Genomic DNA, 23960 nt, shown 5'->3' with positions numbered 1-23960 from the left:
GCACTAGCCTAGCATGACTTATTTTGGGTGGGAAGGAAGTGTCATAACAGAACTGGTTACAGTGATGGTTTTTATCAGAGTTAGGTTGATGGTTGGACTAGATGATCTTAAAGGTCCCTTCCAACCTAGACAATTCTATGATTCTATGGTTACTGATATTACAAGGCTTCCTTCAGAGCTGGCTGAAGTCAATAAGAGTTTTCACAGAGATTTTAACGAGTCCTACAGCATGGAAGTTTTCTGGTAGTTTTTAAATTATTTTACTGCCTTATTCGGAGTAAGACACATTTACCAAACAATGTTTAAGCTGTTACTCCTTAGCGTGAGGGAATCGCGAGAGGGAGCGAGAGGCTGACGTGCCTGGGGGCGGGCCGGGCGAGCCGCGGCAAATTTAAAAGCGGCCATAGCGCGAGCTTCACCCAGACCACGCGGACAGCGACAGCGGCAGCTAGCTACAACAAGGTTAGAGCACGTGCCAGGGGCGTGTGTGAGCAAGGACGAGTATTCTAGCGCGCAGGATCACGTGTGCAGAGCGTGTGGGGCTTGTGCACAGGACAGAGGGGAGTCAGTGAGTGATCGGTCTGTTCAGGCTCAAGGGAGGAAATAGCAATGAAACGCCCCAAAGCCCCTGTGAAGAAGAACATGGGAACTCAGACCGAGCTCCCACACCAAGATGCAGCAGTTCAGGGCCCTGGCTGTACCGAATGCCTGAGCCTGGCTGTGGTACCACAGGGACTCAGAGACACCCATTGTGTGAGATGTGAGCAGGTAAACGACCTGCTCAGGCAGGTGGTGGAACTGAGAGAAGAGGTTGAAAGATTAAGAAGTATTAGAGAATGTGAAAGTGAAATAGACTGGTGGAGCCATACACTGTGGCAGCAAGAAGAGGCTCCAACAAAAATAGATGATCCCCTCCCGCCCTGTCACCGGACAGAGAGAGAGGACTTAATAGAAAGGGGGGAATGGAGGCTGGTCCTTCCTCAGAGAGGGAAGCGGAACCCCAAACAGCCTCCCTCACCTTCCCAGTTACACCTGCATAATAGGTTTGGACTTCTAGATTTTGGGGACGAGGTAAATGAGAACAATGAGAACGATCTACCCAGTGAGGCACCCAGGAGTAGTCACCCACCCCCATGCCTCAGGACGTCATCAACCAAGAAAAAAAGAAAGGTGGTCGTAATAGGTGACTCCCTTCTGAGGGGAACAGAGGGCCCAATCTGTAGACCGGACCCATCCCACAGGGAAGTCACCTGCCTCCCAGGGGCCAGGATTAAAGATATACAAAGGGAAATTCATTCCCTGGTTCAACCCTCAGATTACTACCCACTTCTGATATTTCAAGTGGGCAATGATGAGGTGGGCACTAGAAAGCTAAAAACAATGAAGAGACCTGGGAAGACTGGTCAAAGGATCAGGAGCACAGGTGGTGCTCTCTTCGATCCTACCAGTCACAGGGGTGGATGAAGGAATAAATAGGAAGATTCAAAAGATAAACTCGTGGCTAAAAGACTGGTGTAAATGGCAAGGCATTGGATTCTTCGATCATGGGCAGATCTACAGGTCACCAAGCATGCTGGCAGCAGGCGGGGGAAACCTAACCCAAAGGGGAAAAAGGATATTGGCACAAGAACTAGCAGGGCTCATTGAAAGAGCTTTAAACTAGATTCGAAGGGGGATGGGGTTGGAACCAGGGTCACTAAAGTGGTGTCTGGGAGTAGCGTGCCAGTGCCAGTAGGTAAAGGTACCAGCAAGGCCCTACAGTCTACTACAGCAGTTGATGTAGGGGAGAGAGACACAAGTGGCAGAAAAGACATGAGGAGTAGCGACAAGATAGTAACTGCTGAAAAGTCTGCACATGGACAGGTGGGAATTAGTGCTTGCCCTCCCAGAAAAATAGTGGGACAATTAGCCCGGCTGAAGTGTATCTACATGAATGCACGCAGTATGGGCAACAAACAGGAGGAGCTGGAAGCCATTGTGCAGCATGAAAGCTATGATGTAGTTGCCATCACGGAAACGTGGTGGGATGAATCGAATGACTGGAGTGCTGCAATGGATGGCTACAAGCTCTTCAGAAGGGACAGGCAAGGAAGGAGAGGAGGAGGAGTGGCCCTGTATGTTAGGGAGGAATATGAATGTGTGGAGATGAATGATGGTAATAGTAGAGTTGAGTGCCTATGGGTACGAATCAAGGGGAGGACCAGCAAGGCAGATATTGTGTTAGGAGTCTACTACAGACCACCCAACCAGGATACAGAGGTTGATGAAATGTTCTATAAGCAGCTAGCAGGGGTCTCGAGATCACTTGCACTTGTCCTGGTGGGTGACTTCAACCTACCAGATATCAGCTGGGCACTCCACACAGCTGAGAGGGAACAGTCTAGGAGGTTTCTGGAGTGTGTCGGGGATAACTTTCTGACACAGCTGGTGAGTGAGCCAACTAGGGAAGGAGCACTACTAGATCTGCTGTTTGTAAACAGAGAGGAACTTGTGGGGGATGTAACGGTTGGAGGCCGTCTGGGGTACAGTGATCACGAAATGATAGAGTTTCTGATTCTCAGGGAAGCGAGAAGGGGAGCCAGCAGGACTGCCATCATGGACTTCCGGAGGGCAGACTTTGGACTTTTCAAGAGTCTGCTTGACAGAGTCCCTTGGGAGGCAGCCCTGAAGGGCAAAGGAGTCCAGGAAGGCTGGACATTTTTCAAGGAGGAAGTCTTAAAAGCGCAGGGGCAGGCCATCCCTGTGCGCAGGAAAGCGAGCTGTCGAGGGAAGAGACCGGCCTGGCTGAACAAAGAGATAAGGTCACAGCTCAGGGAAAAAAGGAAAGTTTATGTCCTTTGGAAAAAAGGACAGGCGACTCAGGAAGATTACAAAGGTATAGTAAAGTTATGCAGGGAAAAGATTAGAAAGGCCAAAGCTCAACTAGAACTTAACCTGGCCCTGGATGTTAAAAACAATAAAAAGAATTTCTATAAATATATTAATAGCAAGAGGAGGACTCGGGAGAACCTCCACCCTCTCCTCGATATGGAAGGTAACATAGTGACAAAGGATGAGGAGAAGGCTGAGGTACTGAATGCCTTCTTTGCCTCAGTCTTTAGCAGTGGAGTAGGGTGTCCCCCAAGTGCCCAGACCCCTGAACCAGCAGACAGGGGCGGGGAACGGGATCAAGCCCCCATAATTCTAAGGGAGATGGTGAGGGACTTGCTCCAAAACCTCGACATAAACAAGTCTATGGGCCCAGATAGGATTCACCTGAGGGTTCTGAGGGAGCTGTCAGAAGTGCTTGCAGAGCCACTCTCCATCATCTACCAACAGTCGTGGCAAACTGGGGAGGTCCCAGCTGACTGGCGTCTAGCAAATGTGACGCCCATCCACAAGAAGGGTCGGAAGGATGATCCGGGGAACTACAGGCCTGTCAGTCTGACCTCGGTGCCTGGGAAGGTGATGGAACAGATCATCCTGAGTGCCATTATGCAACGCATGAAGGATGCCCAGGTGATCAGGCCCAGCCAGCACGGGTTCATGAGGGGCAGGTCCTGCTTGACAAACTTGATCTCCTTCTATGACAAAGTGACTCACTTGCTGGATGAAGGAAAGGCTGTGGATGTTGTTTACCTGGACTTTAGCAAGGCCTTTGATACAGTCTCCCACAGTATCCTCCTGGAGAAACTGGCTGCCCATGGCTTAGATGGGTATACTCTCCACTGGGTTAAAAACTGGCTGGAGGGCCGGGCCCAGAGAGTTGTGGTGAATAGGGTGAAGTCCAGTTGGCAACCAGTCACGAGTGGTGTCCCACAGGGCTCGGTACTGGGGCCGGTTCTCTTCAACATCTTTATCAATGATCTGGACGAGGGGATCGAGTGCACCCTCAGTAAGTTTGCAGACGACACCAAGTTGGGTGGGAGTGTTGATCTGCTGGAGGGTAGAGAGGCTTTGCAGAGGGATCTGGGCAGGCTGGATGGATGGGCTGAGACCAACGGGATGAGGTTCAACAAGGCCAAGTGCCGGGTCCTGCACTTGGGTCACAACAACCCCAGGCAGCGCTACAGGCTTGGGGCAGAGTGGCTGGAGAGCTGCCTGGCAGAAAAGGACCTGGGGGTGTTGATCGACTGTCGGCTGAACATGAGCCAGCAGTTTGCCCAGGTGGCCAAAAAGGCCAACAGCATCCTGGCCTGTATCAGGAATAGCGTGGTGAGTAGGACCCGAGAAGTGACTGTCCCCCTGTACTCGGCACTGGTGAGACCCCACCTCGAGTACTGTGTCCAGTTTTGGGCCCCCTACCACAAGAAGGACATTGAGGTGCTGGAGCAGGTCCAGAGAAGGGCAACGAAGCTGGTGAGGGGTCTGGAGAATAAGTCTTACGAGGAGAGGCTGAGGGAGCTGGGGTTGTTCAGTCTGGGGAAGAGGAGACTGAGGGGAGACCTTATCGCTCTCTACAAGTACCTGAAAGGAGGCTGTAGAGAGGCGGGGGTCGGTCTCTTCTCCCAAGTTACAGATGATAGGACAAGGGGCAATGGCTTCAAGTTACGCCAGGGGAGGTTCAGGTTAGATATTAGGAAATATTTCTTTACTGAAAGGGTTGTCAGACATTGGAATGGGCTGCCCAGGAAAGTGGTTGAGGCACCATCCCTGGAGGTATTCAAGAGAGGAGTTGACATGGTGCTCAGGGATATGGATTAGTGTTGGGTTGTGTTTTGTGTGTGGTTTTTTTGTTTGGTTTTTTTTGTTGGGTTTGGTGGTTAGTGGTTTTTTTTTTGTGTGTGTTTTTTTTTTTGTTTTTGTTTGTTTAATCGGTTGGACTAGATGATCTTAAAAGGTCCCTTCCAACCTAGGTGATTCTGTGATTTTTGTTGACTTTCCACAGGAACTGGGCACTTTACTAACACATACCCTTTAAAGTCAGACTTTGATCTGGCTGCAGCGCACAGCGAGTCAGGTAACAGTACAAGGCCCAAGCTGCTTCAGACCATTCTGCCTACTCCAAGCTATCAGCTTGTTTTAATTTCAAAACTAAAAATTTATTTTGAAATGTTAGTGAAACTTTTTTTTTATCTAATGCCGTATGAAGACGGTATAAAGACTTCAGAGGAATTCAATGAACCTGTGCTTTTTGCAACAGTGGGCCACAGAAAGGTGGCCCATGAAACAGAAAATTTAAAAAGAGAAAAAATGATCAAGTTAAAAGCATCTGTCTTAGCAGTTGCTGCACTGATGCCCGAGTGGCCTCTGAAGTAAGTCTTCCACCTAGTCTGCGTTCTTGAAACCTGCTGCATGTCCCACACGTGCTAATTCTCAGAGGATATGAGCACCACAGCCCATCAATAGTGCAGGACTATTAACCTCAAGCTACAGAAGTCCACTCAGCTCTTTGGCCTAATCCCTTAGAGATCAAAAAGTGGTCCTTGGACTTTCATCACACGTGGATTCAGCATGTTGTGTTCCATACCCCTGGATATATCTGGCCAGGTGCAGGATGAAACAAAGAATGGTATAATTCAAGAAAACAAATCAAGAACACTCCCCTGCGTACATTTTTCTATACAACAATAGACACTTCTATCAGAACTGTCTCAAGGTAGCAATTATGGCTGGAAAGCCTAGGACAATGTCCTTTTTAATTATAATAATTAATTATAAAGTGGAATCATACTTGGATGTTCCAAAGGAACACAATCAACCGCAATCTCCAAACAGCCAGGTATAGTCTGTATTTTGCTAATCTTCTCTGCTCTGCAATGACAGAAATGAAAACATTTTAGAAAATTAAAACAAGGGAGATGAGATCCATCATAGGAATTAATCTAAAATGATAACCAGACTCTGATTTAAGATATATTTATATATTAAACACTTTAACATACACCTGTTGGCTATTAAACTCAAATCAAGTATTTCTCTTTCTAAAATCCGAATCAAATGTTCTCTAAAAGGAATTGTGACCACTGAGATGAAAGGCATTCACAGCATCATGGCTTCTGCAAGTGCCATGCTGAAAAAGGACCAAGACATATTCCTCGTGCCCAACCAATTTGAGAAAAGGCAAAATGGTGATGCTGAACTCCCTTTATCTAGGAATTGCTTTAGACAGACCCAGCAGTGGTGACTCTAATAAGAGTAGTGAGAATTTCAGTAAAGTTTCTTGACAAGTAACAGTAAAATGGCATAAGAGGCCCGATCTAATCCCTGTAGTTGATATTCAATCTTTCTACGATCTGTTTTTAAATAAATGGAACAGGAAAAGTTACATAGTTCATTTCTAGGCACATTTATAGTAGAACGGTCAGGAAGAAATTCATGGTTCAATTCTCATGTCACTTATCCAGTATAAACAAAGACTCTGCTCTATAATTAACCTATTTTACACCTGTGTGGAAGACTATATAGCCAAACTGCTATTCACTAATTTACACACTGTCAAACATTTGGAGAAGTTTTTTCCTTCCAATGTCCACTCTGCAGTTTGTCATGGAGACTCTAACAAACAAAAGCAAGGAGTGAGGAAACCATTAAAGAATGTTTTTACCCCTTCTCTCTCTCTCCCCCTCCCGCCCCTTCCTTTTTTTTCCCCCTGAGATAATGTTCTCTTGTTGGTTACTTCACCTGATGGAAGCTAATTTAAGGAATCACTATCTTTAGGTTATAATAACATTTATTAATGTGCCAAATGATGTTTCAGCTTTCCTGGAAAGTCCAGCCTAAAGCACTCTTTGGCAGGTAATAAGCTAATGTGAAAAACACTAATTTAATATGGTCACTTTGGCACACTGTTAAATGAAGAAAAAAAAGCTGTGAAAATTATTCTGCACAGCTTTATAAAGCTTTTATTCCTTCTCAAACCAAATTAAAAACTGTTCCTTACCTTCTGTATTCTGCTATTAGTTTAATCAAATCTTCCATGGAAATCTTATTACTTTCTTGCCTGAATAAAGGTGAGAATCGGGAGTCTCTGTCAACATTTCCCTGATTATCTTTAAACACTGGTCTACAAAGAAAGAAAAAATGACATGTTTATTAACACTTACCCATATATATTTGAACATTTGAAATTGTCATGTAATCTTTTAACTAGGTTATGATATGAATTCTTACACAACTGCTAAGGCCCCCTGCAGAGCTTCACACAAGACAGCTCTTCCGAGCTGTACATTTGCAGAAGCACAGGCAGTTTCAGGCTACTCGAATGTGCAGTCCCAGTCCTGCGAAGACTTAAGACCTTGTTTAATCTGACATGATGCAGAAAGTCCCCACTGACCTCAGGTGGAGCGTGACTGCTCACAATTGGGAGCTGCTGGGGTTTAATGCTAGAACAGATCACCATAGTGTTCAGCATCCACTATTTTTTCCCCTCTTCTGTTGCCAAGTCTCACTCGAGAGAACTGGAAGTGCACAGCACCTCACCGGAGCCAGCCCTATGTCCCACCCACCCCTTCACCGCCCTGGTTGCAATGCTGCCTTCTCCTTATTTCAAGGAAGCATTTTGAAGAATTCATTACATCAGTAGGTAGCTTCGTCCAAGAAGTTATTATCCGATCAAGATCATGATAATTTTAGATAACAGAAATCATGGCAAGATGACAAATCCCAACCACTACATCTCACCACATAAAGAAACGTATGCTCTTGCAGAACCAGGTTAAAGACCTCTACTGAATCTTCCTATGCATTAAATCTGTTCTGTGTCCTCCAGGAGCATGACACCAACTCACCGGGGCTTAGCTTTCCTTTACAAAACAAGTTTGTGGAGCATTGACTACATTTTTGGTGAACTAGCTACAAAGTGCCAAGTGAAACGGAAAAAAAGGATACCCAGCTGTAACTGGGAGCAGTAAGTATTAGCTGTTGTGAGCACAGGAATACATTCTCAGATATTTCCATTCCTGCTCATTGACACTTGCAGGACTTAATTAAGACATTCCAGTGCCCTTTGTATATCCCCAAGGGTCACACATGCTGGCTGGACTGGATAATGTAACAGCTACCCAAATTAATGAACCTTGGATTCAACAGTAGTATGCGAAAACATTTCTTAACAAAAGTAAAATGTTCTTGACACTAAGTGCTGTTTTGTGAATCATTTGGCCAATCTTGCTTCCTTAATTTACTTCTCTGTTCCACTGCCAGCGAGAAGAAGAATTGATGCCAGCACAAATTGTTGCCAGATGCAAAATAATGGAGTAAACCTTTGGAAGAGGATCCCAAGGATAAGTATAAATGCACCGTGTCTTAACTTAATTAACTGAGAGAAGCATCACTACTTAATTTCTTTGTAACTGTAGAGAATAATCAACTCTCTTCTATCAGATTTTTGCCTCCAGCAGTTAGAGGGAATAAGGTCCACACCAACACGTCATGTCAAAAATCTTGTCATTACAGAAAACCAGATCTAATTTCTGGCAGCCACCACTTTACAAATCCTATTAAACTACTGTCAGACAAAAAAAAAAAAAAAAGAAAGAAAAAAAGATAAAATTTAATAATTACTACAGTATTGGTGACACTGATGTTTCTTGGACTCAGCACTGCTTCCTTTTCCCGACTAACAGAGAGGACTAAAACATTCAGTGAGTTATTTCTGCCGTGCCACTGGGTTCTGCAATGTGATGCTGAGCAAAACCAGGCTCTGCTGCAACTTATTAACTAATTCCTGTGCAGGCTCTGACACCGAGCAAACCACTGCACAGCACAGCAGGGCTGGGGGTCTTCATAGTGTAGAAGGAAAAAGAACCAGGTCTGTGCTAGCAATAGCTTACTCCAGGTCAGTGGTGCTGAGCATCGAGCACTGCCTCCCAGGAGGCTCAGGGACACAGCATCATCACCTCCTCCACTCTGGCCATTCTGGTGTGGAGTCAGAAGGGTTTTACAGAGCCTACAGCCTGCCTACAACCACTCCTCCCCAGCATCAGTGCTCCCTCGGTATCTTATGCCCTACCTCTAGAACTGTTCCTCGTCAGTTCAGCGTAATATCCCAGCCTAAATAATACACCCAGGATAAAATTAAAGGCATGAAACCAGGTATCCACAATACGAAACAGGTATTTGTACCCCTCCGACTTACACAGAACACCTCATTAACGTAAAGCTCTTGCCACTACAGGAGCAAATTAGATGTCCATTGAAAACTAGGTAATTCTTCTTAAAACCAGGTATGTTTTGTACACTGAGGGAAGAGTCAAATGGCTTTGTGCTGGTCAAACCGTACTGGTGTCTCTGTTCCCCTGTCTCATTAAAGCTGAAGAATTGCCAGAGCAGCAAGTATTACGCCTGCAGTTAAGTAATCACAATCCCATGTTTTGCTAGATCCTTTCAGGCTGCTGGGCGCAGGTGGAACAAAAGCGATCCTTGTCACAGTGAACATACTGAAGGCATTTGAGAACGACAGCCATCACAGCAAAGAAACGGAAACGTAATAAAACACTTCTGCAACCCAGGAGTCCAATATTTCTCTAATATATTAACGATTCCTTGCTGTCGGTTACAGAGAGATTGTAGTAAGAAAAATTTCATAGATTCTACTGTTCTGACATTGTTAGCTGATAGTCCACAATCATAAAAATTCTTGAAGCATGGAAAACCTATACAATGTTCATAATTCAACATTGAAAAAGCTAGTTTTTAAGTAGTGTCTTATGATTTGTGGGAAAATCGCTCACCTCTAGGGTTAGAGATTCATTGTGAGATCTGCAGCTACTGTAAATCAATGCAGCCTCACTACCTTCAGCTACATCAACCTACACCAGTTGAGAACCGAACCAGCCGCTGCCCAATGTATTGAAGGATTAAACTATTAGGCTCTAAAACATGAAGTTTACGAGGGTGGAGAAGGTTTGAAGGAACAACAGAGTGTAAAAAACTAATCTCTGTGAGTGAAGTTTCCTCACATCTACAATATGTAGCTCAGGCACATATTTGCAAACTTTGGCAGTTCTGTCAGGAATATGAGAATGGAAGATGAATTTGACACACTGTAATTCTAACACATACCATAATTATACCTGCAAGAGCATATAGACACCAGATACCACCAACGCCAGCAAGAAATCAGGGAGGAACCCTGAGTCATGCTTTTGCATGATGCTAACAAACTGGATGCCACGTAAGCTAATTAAGAGTTTCAGTCACATGCACAACACTTAACTGTCAAGATTTTGGCTCAGTGAATGGATATGTAAAAATCGCACTGTGGCCATCTGTAACTGCTTTAAGGGGGGAAAATTTCCACACAAAAACAGGAGTGTGGTTAATGCCAGAATGAAATAACTGGAAAACACATTTCCAAACCCAGGGTTTTGCTATTTATCATAGCCAAACCATTTTTTCCCTGTAGAGTGATAGCCTCCTGTGGAAACTTCTCATTTCAAGCTGTGAAAACAGAAATAGATTTTATAGGGCCAAATTATACTTTGCTTTTACCAAAGAGAGTCCTGAGTAATGTTAATACACAAACAGATGTAAATAAGTGCAGAATTTGACCCAATGAACTAAATAAATTCCTTGTGCAACATCACTGATAACAACAAGTTCATACATGTGGTATATTTAGTCAATGATTTTTAAACTATGTTATCTCATGTGATTTATAATGAAAAACTTTAAAAGCTGATAAACACACCCAAGTATATTTTCTGTAATTAATTCTACAGATGGGAGGAAAGCTTTTTAATGGTATGGGCAGTGAAGCACCAAATTAGGACGCCATCCAGACAACACTGCCTGCTGGAACTGAGGGATGTCCACAAACCCCAGCTATGTCCTCTGCCCACATGCAGGCCATCTGTGTAATGCACACACAGTAAGTCTGCAAAAAGTTGCACTCACTGTGCATTTGCTAACACCACAAGTGTATATTCCTATTTATACCTGGGAAATCGCAGCCAGAAATATTGGCCAGGCAAACATATTTAGGCACGATCTGACCCTGTCCCAGGGAAAGCAAAAATGTATGACGTGGAGATGTTTTTGATTTTATTTTCTAAGACTGTGGACTGCACATTGAAAAAGAAGCTTGTAATTTTGGAGAGAATACCTAGTGAAACAGATCAATGCCATCTCTGAAACTGAAAAAGTATGGAACTAGAGCCAAGGGTTTCCATTGACAAAAAGTCTCAAAGACTGAGGAAGGTTCAGACTCCCAGGTATTCTCATACCCAGTGTACTGAACATCAGACAGGCAAGCTCCTCTCAGACAGAGCTCTATTGTTCTCATCCTGCCTTATGTCCTTTGCCCCATTCCAGCCTGTGTCAATTAACCAATCTGCATGGAATTCCCAAAAAGACAATGTCTGTTCCTTTACCCTATGCATAGCGTTGAGTGCAGCAGCAGCAACCGCTGTGCTCCACTTTGATGAATAGTAGTTAAGCAGAGCAATCCATCTATATAAAACAGTTCTGCTCACGTGGCTGTGGTGACTGGAAGCTGCTGCTGTCATATACCATGTTACTAGAACCCAAAAAACTCAAATGCAGGTTTAAATCTGGTGGAGCATTATTTGTTAGTCAAGCTTGATCTAATCAAAATTTTATTCCTTATTCCAAATCAAACTGGCCTGGTATTAAAAAATAAATTTATGCAGTTATGATTGAGGTAACCAAGGAGTTGCCAACTGGTATTTTAATGATAAAATATCTGAAATAACACAGAACTGAAAAGAGAGGAGAATCTTCTGAAAAGCACCATTTTCTCAGCACACCCCAGCTTGACAGGCAGTTAGGGTGCCATCCACCTTACGGGGATAGAAGTAAAAACTTCATTCATGTCTGTTAGACTTCTCTTAGGCAGAGCACATGCAGACCTGCAGCTACAATTTTGGGCCGAGGCCCAGTACTACGTAACTTGCTTGAGCAGCGCAGCCACAGTGCATACACAGCCCAGCGTCCACCTACAGAATAGGATGGCACAGCCCAAACCCTGTTCCTCCTACTCCCTCTCACCTACAGGCAATAGGCATTGCCACTTGGAGAATCCTATCAAAGGGAAACGTACTTCCTTCAAAATAAGAAACAAAATCTTTCTGGTTTTGTTGTTCCGTTGGTGTTTGGTTTTTTTTTCCCAAGAAACACTCTGAAATAAGATTTGCTGAAGATGTGGAAGAATGTTTTAGCCTTATCCACATGCAAGAGTGACTCGGCAGACTCTGAACTAGTGAAAATCATCACACCACCTAAAGATAGCTACGGCAATGACTGAGTTGCACAGGACATCCCACTGATGGTACCTCCACAGACCACAGGCAGGCAGGACAGAGTTAATAAAAAACCTCAAGTCAGACTAATGTCAAGCCTGCAGCTCTCTCCATTCCATGCTAAAAGTAGCGCTGTCAACCCAGAGACACCCATCAATATAGTTTTGATGAATGGTCCTTCGGATACACAGAAGTAGTAAATATTAATGAGTATCCTTGAGCTTGAGATGACAGAGCACATTATCTGTCTTTCTCTTGAGCACGCACGTACTTCTGTTCCTACTGGATATTGACAAAAATATATGTCAATAAAAAATAAATGAACTCTTCAAACGGCTGTACCTTACTGAATGTTTTCTCCTTTGCCATCTAAGCACCATATTCTAAAATCACAAGCTTTCTGCTCTGCATGGCAGGGGAAACTGTGCACTTCTGGTTGCTCCATACCTCCACACCAGAAGCCCACAGCCGTACAGCTGTCCCTCATGGTCATGGGCAATGCCACAGTGGGACTTTTTCACCCAGCGCTCACTCCTCTTTCCTCCCTACAGCTTCAGGCAGCTCTCCACCTGGCCTGCCATGGTCAGAACAGAAGCCACAGAAGTCCAAGAACAGAATAACCTACAAGACACTTATAAAATTATAGAAAGAGTAATACATACCTCACCGACCAAGCAAATGGCATACGGTATTTCCCCAGCTTGCTGCAGAACTGTTTATTGGATTTTAACACTTTCTGTGCACACTACAAAAAAGAAAACATGAGTTATTTCATCTATATGATTATAGTATCTGAAATGCAGCACAGAGTACATCCAAGCACTCCTCTTCTGAAGAGGCTATAGTGTCCGTAAAAAAAATTAACCTGATACTGCCCATAACAGAAGGTCCTGGGTGGACAGCAAAGATATCACAAATGAATATGATGATACTGAAATATTAACCCCCTTCACCATCCCTTTAGTCGGACCTGTGTAAGTTACAGTTATTTTTCTAGTTTTCTGTAATATACCCAACGCAGATGCACTGCCCGCTCTCAGCGAGTAACAGATGTCTACCCCAACTTTTCGCATATATGAAGTGCTCTACCTCATTATTCCTAAAAGATTGCTGAAGGAGAATTTCACTCTGCTGAGACATAACTAGCATAGGAATGCACCACGAATGCATTATGTTGCAGACAAATGGCACTTCATTCGTTCAGTCAATGGAACTTGGCCATTTGCTTTCTTAGATGTGGGCCACCTGTGAGCTTGTCCTGTTCAGCAACCACACACTGGTGACATTTGTGAGCCCAACTTGCAAAGTCCTCAGCTTCCAACAGGCTGCAGCCGACAAGGAACAAACTGATGTTCCTGTTACATTACCTTAAAAGAATCAGGATTCTTAATGTAAGGTTCAGCACTACTGGCAATGTTTCCCGTAAGCACCTTTTCTATTTTTGCCACTAATACTATCTCAGAATGAGGATTACTTATGGAGAAAAGAGCCTGTGGATAAAAGAGAGAACAGTTAAATAGTATATAGCAATACCGGAGAAATTAAATACTGCCAGTGCTCTCTGTTGATGGAAACAGTAACAAAACAAATTCAGAAAGGATTATTGAGGATTATCATCTCTACATATTCAATACAGCCAGACGGAAAATAAAATCTCTGTGCTGGTGCTGAAGTAGCTTGTGCAGAAGCAGCACCTTGCGAACAGACTGACCCGAGTCAAACAGCAGTATGATCCCAGTAGCATCACCTAACCTAACTGTTCCTCTTGGACAGGACTTAAATGCTGGCCTCAGTCAGTCACACCGCAGGGGAATGACAGGGAGGAGAAAAGGTAATGTGTGGGGTTTCAGGGTGAGGCTTACAGGAACAGCAAGAATGTGGAAGCACTTTTTGATTAATGCAGCATTTGGGTGTCGCTTTAAGTTGCGATTTTGTTTGGCTGGTTTGGGAAAGGTCAGCAAACGAAACCAACGAGCACAGGAAACATGGGTGGTTTCTCCAACAGACTAACTTTTTTTTGAAGTTTTGATTGTAAATGGTTTTAAAGTCTATACAAAAAGCTCAAAAATCAAGCATCTGTATACAAGTACCACTGATACACAAAAAAAAGAGTGTTCTTGAAAATAAGAACCACTGGTAGTACAAATAAATGCTCTGATGAAAATGAATACTACTACTGCACTAAAGTCACACTTCACTAAGTCACACAAGTCACATGTGAAATACCTGTTTTGGATATTTCAGCCATTCTTCTGGGAACCCCTTGACCTGTGGTTCTTCCATTTCACTTGAGTTTATATTGTCAACAGTGCCATTTTCTAACGACAATGTGGAACCTGAAATCATCTGTCTAACGAGTGTGTGGTTCAAATCCACGTGGAAATCAGCAGACATCTTCCTGCCATCCCTGACATCATACAGCGCCACGCTCACAAAGAAAGGCTCTACCTGGAGGAAACACCAGAAACATAATATAGCAGTAACTGAGACCAATGGGGTAAACTATCTTTTAATTGTTTCCTGAGGCTAGGAAAAAAAGAAAGCAAACAAACATTATTTACAAATTATGAGATCCATTAAAAACACACACCTGCCAAAGGTCGTTTCCAACCATGCGGTTTTTGGGGCTTTTAAAGGTAGTTTGTTAACAATGTGACAGAAGAGTAATTGACAGCTAACTTAAAACTTGCAGATTAAAAAACAAATGTATTTGTCACAGATAATTATTAGAGTAAATGAACAGAGAGAATAAAAGAAAAAGAAAGAAGAATCAGGGTGGGCTTTCAGGGATTGCCAGAAACGCGGTACAAAGATGACAAATTTAAGTAGATGAAAAATGTTTACTGGTACAAACACAAATGTGTGGGTGTATTATTCTGTGGGAAACACATGTTCCATTTTGCTACAAAACCAAGAGCATTCAAGTCGCTCTGACAGTACCCACTTATTCTATCACATAGTACCAGGGAACTGAGTCCTATGACTGTAAGTAACCTCCAAAGAGCCTCCATAATATGAAATTAATCAGTCTCAGAATAAGAATAAGACCTTCTGAGCTGTCCAGAAATCATAATCTTAAAACTTTGGAGATAAGGAACAACACATCGCAGGTAGAATATTCTATGCTTTTTCAGTCTCTGTAGTGAATTATTGCATGCCCTCGGTACAGTTATCATGACTTGATTTAAACAGTTATTCCAGTCTGCCAAAACAAGAGTATTGATTACATCATGCTGAATATGCATCACTGTAGAGGTCATCTTCAAATAAAAAAAAAAAAAAAAAAATAAAAAATCAATGCCTCAATATGTAATGTATGAAAGTTGAGTTGCCAGGATGCTAATTTCTCAAAATCTCCTTGCTTCAGAGGAGAACTAACTAAAAGCTATGGACTGGCAGCTACATGTCGCTTTTCCCTGCCATTTTTTCCTAAATAAAAACAAGCAAAATTTTCTGGTTTGTCCTGATTTTATCTGGGCTGTTCCACTAGATGAAGCATCCAGTCCATTCTATTTTGCCTTCCCTTCTGTAATTTAATCTGCTTGGTTCCTGGTCTCTGTCTGGAAAACAGTTCACCAGCAAGTGATACTCAATTGCCTCCTTACAAAGGTCTTGGCAGTGTAAACTTGTTCTTCTTATAGCAATTGTTAAGAATCCTCAAGGATTTTAAAATTTGTAATTCCTCAATGAACGGTAGCTAAAAGTCCAAAATCTAAATCAGCTTCAAAATACTTACTGAGAAGTTTATCAGTTTTATTATTCAATCCAAAGGGATAGGCAGAGGAGGAGTGAATGCAGTATGCGTGCATGATACAGCTTTCATTTTACTTTTTCTTTCCAAAATAAGAAGTACACAGAAAGAGAGGGGAAAGAAAAAAAAAGGAAAAAAAAAAAGAGAGAGAAAAATCGCAGAGAAATAAGTAAAGCTTACATTGGTTGAAGGATCATTTTCATTTTCAGTAACACAGGCCTGGAGATTCAAACTGAGGGATTTGCAAGTTACCAGGATCCTCTTTGCAGGCTTTTCTTCAAATGGCTTGAGCACCGAGTTTGTCCCTGGCAATTCTTTTTTCTGAGGATTCAAGGACTGAAATAAGTTGGGCGATTTGTTATACATAGGAAGAGCATGGCATTCCAAAAGTAAGTTAGCTTGTTAAAGGCCTTGACAATCAATGAAGCACCTGAAAACCTCAAAAAAATCACTGCTGATAGCTTCACATTACTATTGTAAATGAGTGTTATTCCTAATTTTTAGACCAAGAAGCAAAGCAAAAAGATTGCCTGAGGACATAACATAATGTCAGAGGCAGAATTAGTGATCCTATAACTTTAGAACAGATTTTTTTTCTTGTTTATTGATTGCTTCTGAAACGTTAATCTATATGAGGAAACTAAAAGCTAAACAGCCTCATATTTTCAGACTATAACACCATATTTTAGGATTAGATTTTAGACGTTTCCCCTCCTTTCTCCTTACTTAGGCAACACATAATTATTTCAATTTGCTTAATATTTTTTATAATGACGCTACAGTTGATTGACAACAGGTTCAAGTCTGAATATATACTGATCCCGATTTTACTTAAGTCTTCTTTTTAACTAAAGTTTCCAGTTAAATCACCAAAAATGTACATTCAGTGCAAAGAATAACATTATTTGAATTATGAACTTTGACACTAAATGATAAGCAAACTGAAGATAAAAAGCAAAGCAACCTGCACTTCCTACACTTCCAGCTAAAATTTTTTTCACATAGATAGCCCCTTGTACCTCCAACTGTACTTTCCCACTGCTTTTTATATCCATTCACATTTCTGTAGTTAAATTCAGTGTAATGTATAACAATAAAACCACTGTTCTTGTAACTTTCCCAGTCCAAGAGAAGGTTCCCTCCTGCAATATTTCCAGTTTGCTTTAATGATTCAAAGCTTAGCTAGACTGGACTAGATGACCTCCAGTCAAAGCTTAGCTAGACTGGACTAGATGACCTCCAGAGGTCACTTCCATCCTCAACCGCTCTGTGATCAGACATGGGCAGAATCTATAGAGAAATCTCTACTGACTAGAGATAGCTCCCCTCACCCTTCAAAGCTGAAGTCTCGGGTATACTCAGTTGCTTGCTGATCTCCAGTCCACTCTAGTGGCTTAGCTAACCCAGTCAGCTTAGCCCACACGTATTTTAACACTTCTAAGAGCTTAAAAAAAATAATATTATTTCACTTACTGCTATATCAGGATCCAAAGAGAAAAGGTTTAGTCGCTCTGTATTTCGAGAGGCTTTCACTGTTTCTTCTGTTTCTGTGATGTACTGTGGTGACAGAAAATAAATTAGTTTTCTGCATAAGAACAGAAATCCACAGAGTTGCTAGACTTCTAAATGAATGATCAATGTTTCACTTGTAACAACACTTCTCATTTCTGCAGTAGTTATCCCAAAGCATCTTCAAGCACTCTTTGAAGGTTATATGCTTGTAAAGCAGGAATTTTCAGGCCATGATATACTTCTAAGGAACCTCAAAATAGATCAATTGAGTAATTCAAGTTCATATCTGTTAGTAAGGAATCCATAGTGTAAGATGTCAGAACGGTGGATCGCTGCACTAAATGTAGGGATTCACAAGTTGAGGAAGAAGAAAAAAAAACAAACAACCCAGCCCCACAGAAAACACTTGTGTCAGGGGAAGGGCAGAAAGGGGAGCAGGAAAGTGCAGCCCAGCCTCACAGGTGGGCAGGCATACAGAGTGAGCGGGTCACCCAGAGACAAGGCTGGGAGTCCTCTCCTGCCACAAGGCAGGATCACTCACACCCATTTTATTTCTGACGGACACGTGCCTAAGTTAATAATAAGCTCTCTGATAAAACCCACTCAACAACTTCCTGAAGCCACCTGCAGGCCAATAGTAGTCTTTTGAGATAATTTTAAGATACCTTTGAGATACCTGCATTAACTAAACCATTAGAAATTATCTATCCACAGACGAGATGATCAGATACTGCTGTTATCCTTAATGAACTCAGTTGCATTTTTTCTGGTTGGTTAGCTGTTTTGTTTTTATTTTGGGTTTGTTGTTGTTTTGGTTTGGTTTTTTTTGTTTTTAAATTCTATGTGACGACTTCATATACATGAATACAACCTAAAGTAAGATGTAGATCAAATTCTGTCCTCATTTGCATATACAGCTTTCAGTTCAAATCTGTGGGAGTAACATCCTCAAATAGCATTTGGTTGTGTAGAGAGATAGTATCTATAAAAGCCCACTGACAGAAGATTACAAACATCATACATTCATTTAAGAAAAAGCAGTGAAATATTTCCAATCTAGCTTTTCATCAAAAACTTCTTAGCACTGTCTACAATTATCTCCTCCACATGAAGCAGTTTATGAGATCCAGAAGACAAACACCTCCCCTGATACTACATGCATCTTTCAATGAAACTACAGAAGGTGATGAGCAGTTCACAGCTTGTTTCCTTGCAAGTCACACAGGAAATCCTGTCTCTCCAAGGGCTAAAGTCTTCTGAAATGCAGTTAAAGAGAGTAAATATTTCACAGATAACTGCAGAGACCAGATCCTTACTGACTTCACAGGTCTAAATCAAACCACAGTGCAGCTTTTCTCATTTAAACACAGCCATCAGCTGTTCAGAAGAAAATTATTCCTGTCATTTGTCGTAGCTCTAACAAACACAATGGGCTGTGCTCTATTTTCAAATCTTTCACAATATTTATGACATCTATTGGCAGATGTTTTTTCACCTAGATAGCACTTTCCACTAAGCTTGTAAAGACACATATAACATCCATTACTTTTGCGAAGTCTGGGTGCAAGGTGTTCTCTGAAGAATCGGTCTCTTCTTGAGAGTAATCATAATTCACTGAAACTTCTGCAGGGTCTTGAAAAGAAGAAAAAAACACAAAAATATTTTTATTATACTTGCTATAACCATTGGGGTTAAAAAAAAAAAAAGAAAACCTATCCCTCTGCTATTTCTTTTTATTCCCTTTAATTCCCTTTAGTATCATCAGACTAACAAAAGGAAGAGATGCTAATGGAAACCCCTGTCCTCCTCAACCTCATTTCCCACTGTTGCTTACTGTACCTTAGTCTATATTTAGGCTTTCAAACAAGAGGCCTGACTCTACTCAGTGAAATGTCTGACACGTTCGTCCATGACAAATATTCACACCACAACAAAGACACCTTCCTTTGCTCTCTTGGTCCCTTCTGAGGCAACATCGAGGGTTTATATCAACCAAAAGATTTCGGACTCCCAGTAAAGGGAGTCTTGAGTGAGGCAGGCAGGACCTTACCTGCTCTTCGGAAAGGGGACGGATGCAGTCAGGACTCCGTGAGCTGCAAATCTATGGATCCAGAGAAGAGCACGATACAGCAACCCCTTTGCTTTACTCAGCTCACCAGGGACTGTTCTGCTTTCACTAGGTAATTCAGCCCAATGCGAAATAAGTCATTACAGCCATTTAGGACTCTTCTGCCAAGAAACTATCATGCCTTTTCACAAGTTAACTCCATAGCACATTCCTGTTGCTTGTTATCAGTTTTTTTTTAACAGTAGAGACTTCTGTTTTCTGTTAGCCTTATGTCTTTGACCTTTTATGCACATATTTCTGCCTGTTTCATTAATATCCCTTATGGGTGGGATTTTCAAAAGCACTTCTCTGACTCTGAAGTGCAAGCCCCTTGTGCCTCCAAATTATAAACATCTTTGGCTATATGATGAGTACCCTGTCCCTCCAAAATCATAATCTGTTATAGCCACCAGCCTAAAGCCTTCAATTAGCTCTGAACTTCCCCAAGACTCAGATGCATGTAGATTCAAAGCTTTGATTCACTCAGAGCACAAGCAGTTCAAATCCATATTAAGGTTTCAAGTGTTTTCAGTCTTAGAATTTCAGCTGGGGTTCATCCAAACTGAACGTGGATTTATTATGTGGAGGAATGAATTACTGCCACAGGAAGAGTGCAGTATAACAGAGCATCCAATTCTTTCTTCCACAGTGAAAGCATATTAATATGCAAACTCAAAAAGCAAGAAATGAAAAGTCAACAAGCTTCCAGGGAAAGAGCAATATAACAGAGCTAGGTTTTTTTTTTTTAATTATTAGCTCCAGATTTTTAAAGAAAACAAAACACTGGAAAAAGAACTAATCTAACCTCTCTCCAGCACAAAACTCTTTAAAACCTTCAGACTCCCAAGACAGTAAAACACAAAGTACTAGCAAGATCATTGACAGAGAGGACTATATTTCAAAAAGAGCTGCATATGCAAAGCAGAGCCACGTTGCTCCTGCTGACTTTGTGGGGAGCGGCTTTACCTCTCCCACAGCCTCTTGAAAATGATCCGTGGGGAGTTAGCTGAGATTGTTCAGGGATTGCCAAAAGACTGGTGCTGCTTCGTCAGAAATCGATAGGTGTATAATCCATTACAGACTCAGGCAGTTAAAATGAGTCAGTAGCGGTATCTGAAGGTTCAATTTTTTCCATTTGATTAAGAAAAAACAATGCAAGAGACTATTCACTCTTACCAAGTTTCAGATCAGTGAGATCTGCACTTTTCCTCTCCTGAATGGTTCCCTCTGGATTTATTTGCAGGATTTTGTTGAGAGTGAAAATCCAGTCATCCATATCCTGCTCATTTTCAGCTGCCAGCACAAAGTATGTGAGGTCATTCATTTTCAACTCAAAGGCATGTTTCCTAAGCCTATTATTCTGTTGGAACAAAAGGAAAAGAAAAATAATCACTAGAATTAATTATAAAAAGATACTGAAAAAGGCATCCATAAGATGGACTTGTATATGGTATATATATGGTATACATATGTATATGTATAATAGAGATTAACTGGTAAATCTCTCCAGAAGATTGCAATAGGACAAATTCCTCCACGTGAAAAAGTTACAATTTCCACTGCTGCCTTTGTGTTAGAAGGATTTCTAAAACGACTATGGCGATTTCAGTATTTCTTTGCAGAAGGCAAAAGGTTTAATGCTGTTCAGTCATTGCAATGTTACCCTTTTCAAGTATAGAATAAGAACCAATGCCCAGTATATTGCCAACAGATTGAGTTCTGAGATCTGTATTACCAGATTTCACCTGCAGTAGATCATTAATCCATAAGTATCTGTCATAAGAATTAACAGGCGCTTAGTTACTGAAACTAAGTTACTGACACTTGCTCAATAAAATTAAACAAAGTGATGTGATCTAATATAACGTACTTCATTCCTCAAATTTATCGAATTAGTGAGGCTTTTATCTCTTAGTCTTATGGAAGCAGTTGCATCAATTATCTCTCCTCCTTGCTTAAATCTGAAAGAGCACTCACACATCCTACCCCCGCCATTACTTTATCAAACTTCTACAACCACTGACTCTGGACATCAGTGCCACTGTTTTGTTTTCAATATTCCAGAAAAATGCCATCACTTTGTTGACACATCTAACCTTGGAGTGATGCTGACAAGGGAAAAACAATTTGTCCACCGGTCATTTCACTCAATTTTATTCTTCTTCATTAACGGTCTGAAATAACATGACAATGGTATCCCATAGTTCTACATGCTACGACTATTTCTCAGTACAGTCCCATACCAACTGGTTACTAAGAATAGCTTCTAAGCCAGACAGTGAGATGGTAGTGATCCTTTTATTTAAGAGGAAGAGGCAAAATCTGATACAGATTAGCAGAGGAGACCGAGAACCCGAGACACTGAAAATAAAGTTCCATGAACGTTTTTTTTTCCAGCAGCAGATATGATTTAGAAGATTCCTACCCAATCTGTTGTTAATCATTTGCTCCAGTCCTTAAATTACATGTCATGACCCAGCTCAGGAATCAGTTAAGACTGAACAACTTCTTCTGGAGCTACTTGGGTCAACAGTCAGTCAAATCTTGGCTTTTCAAACACTTGGAATTGTGTGTGTGTATGTGCGTGCGTGTGTGTTATTTTTTAGTTCTGCTACTGGAAATTCTCTTGGTAGGAAATAGTTTTCCTCTCAAGTACTTTATTGAGGACAATATTCCTTCAGGGATATAAATTCTTACCCAACATAGGGTAAGAATAGGGTTGGGATTTGTAGCAATTGGTTCTTGGAGTCCAATACTTTTCTTGATCCTGAAATCACTCTAATCCTCCAATCACCACATTAATTCAAATTAATATAAAACAAGGACTAAAATTTCACTGAAACATGTTTTTACTGATGTAACACGAGGGCTTGACCAAGAGCTAGTTGAACAAACCTATGCCAAGAATCCTAGATAGTGGCCACTCAAAACTTTTAAAGACAGATTATTTGTGTATGTGGATTATGTATACCAGTTTATGCACTATCTATAAAGAAAAATGCTACATTTCAATTTATCTTCAGAAAGTATAAAGAGCATTAAATTGAATGCATTTCTTGTCTATATTATCTACTTCCCCTTACAGACACGGCCAAGATCTTTAAATCAGACACTGTAACACTATTAGGCATTATCTAATAGAGCAATACATCTCACATGCTGAATCTTAAAACATTAGGGCAGGAAAACTTCAATATCCACTTTTCCATCTGCACTTCAGACTTCTGGCAAGCAGATGAGATCTACAGCAAAGTCTTTGTTTCAAATCTAAAGCCAACTATTTTCTTCCTGATGAGTTAACAGGAAAAAAAAAAAAAAAGTACCATTTCTCAGTTTGCTTCTCTTTAAGTCCTTCCATATGGTATGCGGACCTTGAGGTTGACTTGTAATCTTCAACACTTAATTTCAAGTTTAAAATTTCTTCCAGAAGGAAATATTCAAAAAGAAACTATGGATGAACTATAAATGAAACATCAGGCTAAGTCTAATGCCTGCAGGGTCATTCTTCCAAAATAACAGAATTGTTTTGGAAGTATTTTTTATTTTATCTGGAGACGATTTCTCCAGGATATTTACTACAATTTAGATATCCAACCTCAATCAAACAGGAACTCAACGTCATTCATAGAGTTAAACGATTTATAGTGGTATTAAAACTCATTAAATCAGAACTTTCACATCACAGTTTTCCTCTAAATCTTCAGTTTTACCCAACTCTGTCTCCACATTCTATAGTCACCCCTTTTTATTGCAACTCTAAGCCAGGTTTTCTTTTTCAGCCCTATGATTCTAAGTTCATCACAGGCTTTGATAGCTGACGATACTTGCCCTATTACCCCCTCAACTAAGATTCTCAATTCTTGCTAGTGAAGGTAGCCCATAAATTTGTGTATCCAATTCTAACTGTCAATCAAAGAACAGTCCCGAAAACTAGTGTCTGGGGGAGGTGAGAGGAGAACATGCAGTTCAAACGGTTTGGGACAATCTGCAGGAACACTGTAGATTTAGAAGGCAGCCATGAAAGTTCAGGAGGAGGATTTCAAAGGTTTCTTGAGCTTTTTTTGTCAGAGGTTAGTCAAAAAAGGCCAGAAATCTTACAGTCAAGACATTTCTGCTACCATGGAGTGTCATCAGAAACAACACAGCAGAAGAGACACTCTTTGGAAGAGCATTAAATCTGTACCTAAAACCACACTTACCATGACATTCAGGGCTTAACTAGAGGTCTTGCTGAGACCCATTTTCAAAGAAAGCACACGCTGCCAGCAAGCAGGTGACACAGTCATTTCTAAACATGATTTCTGTATAAGAATATCCTCTACCTCTTCTGCCACAATTCCAAGCTGCCAGCCAGGGTCTTTCAAGCCAATGGACTGACACAGCCAAACATCATTGTCCTTCTACACAT

General features: G+C 41.5%; 1 protein-coding gene across 1 annotated transcript in view; it reads right to left on the bottom strand.

The window, feature by feature from the left end:
* DOCK10 (dedicator of cytokinesis 10) overlaps positions 1–23960 on the bottom strand; it is a 167551-nt gene that overhangs the window by 57273 nt on the left and 86318 nt on the right. Inside the window, exons 9-17 of the mRNA XM_074153246.1 lie at positions 20729–20912; positions 18992–19077; positions 17407–17490; positions 16114–16269; positions 14409–14630; positions 13550–13672; positions 12845–12927; positions 6863–6985; positions 5654–5733 (exon numbers count right to left, since the gene is read on the bottom strand). Of these exons, the coding sequence (XP_074009347.1) occupies positions 5654–5733; positions 6863–6985; positions 12845–12927; positions 13550–13672; positions 14409–14630; positions 16114–16269; positions 17407–17490; positions 18992–19077; positions 20729–20912 (1141 nt within the window). The remainder of the gene's footprint in view (positions 1–5653; positions 5734–6862; positions 6986–12844; positions 12928–13549; positions 13673–14408; positions 14631–16113; positions 16270–17406; positions 17491–18991; positions 19078–20728; positions 20913–23960) is intronic.

Source organism: Numenius arquata, chromosome 9 (assembly GCF_964106895.1).
Source record: "Numenius arquata chromosome 9, bNumArq3.hap1.1, whole genome shotgun sequence".
Taxonomy (NCBI): domain Eukaryota; kingdom Metazoa; phylum Chordata; class Aves; order Charadriiformes; family Scolopacidae; genus Numenius; species Numenius arquata.
The sequence above is the reverse complement of the archived record's forward strand: the minus strand, read 5'-3'. Positions and strand labels throughout refer to the sequence as shown.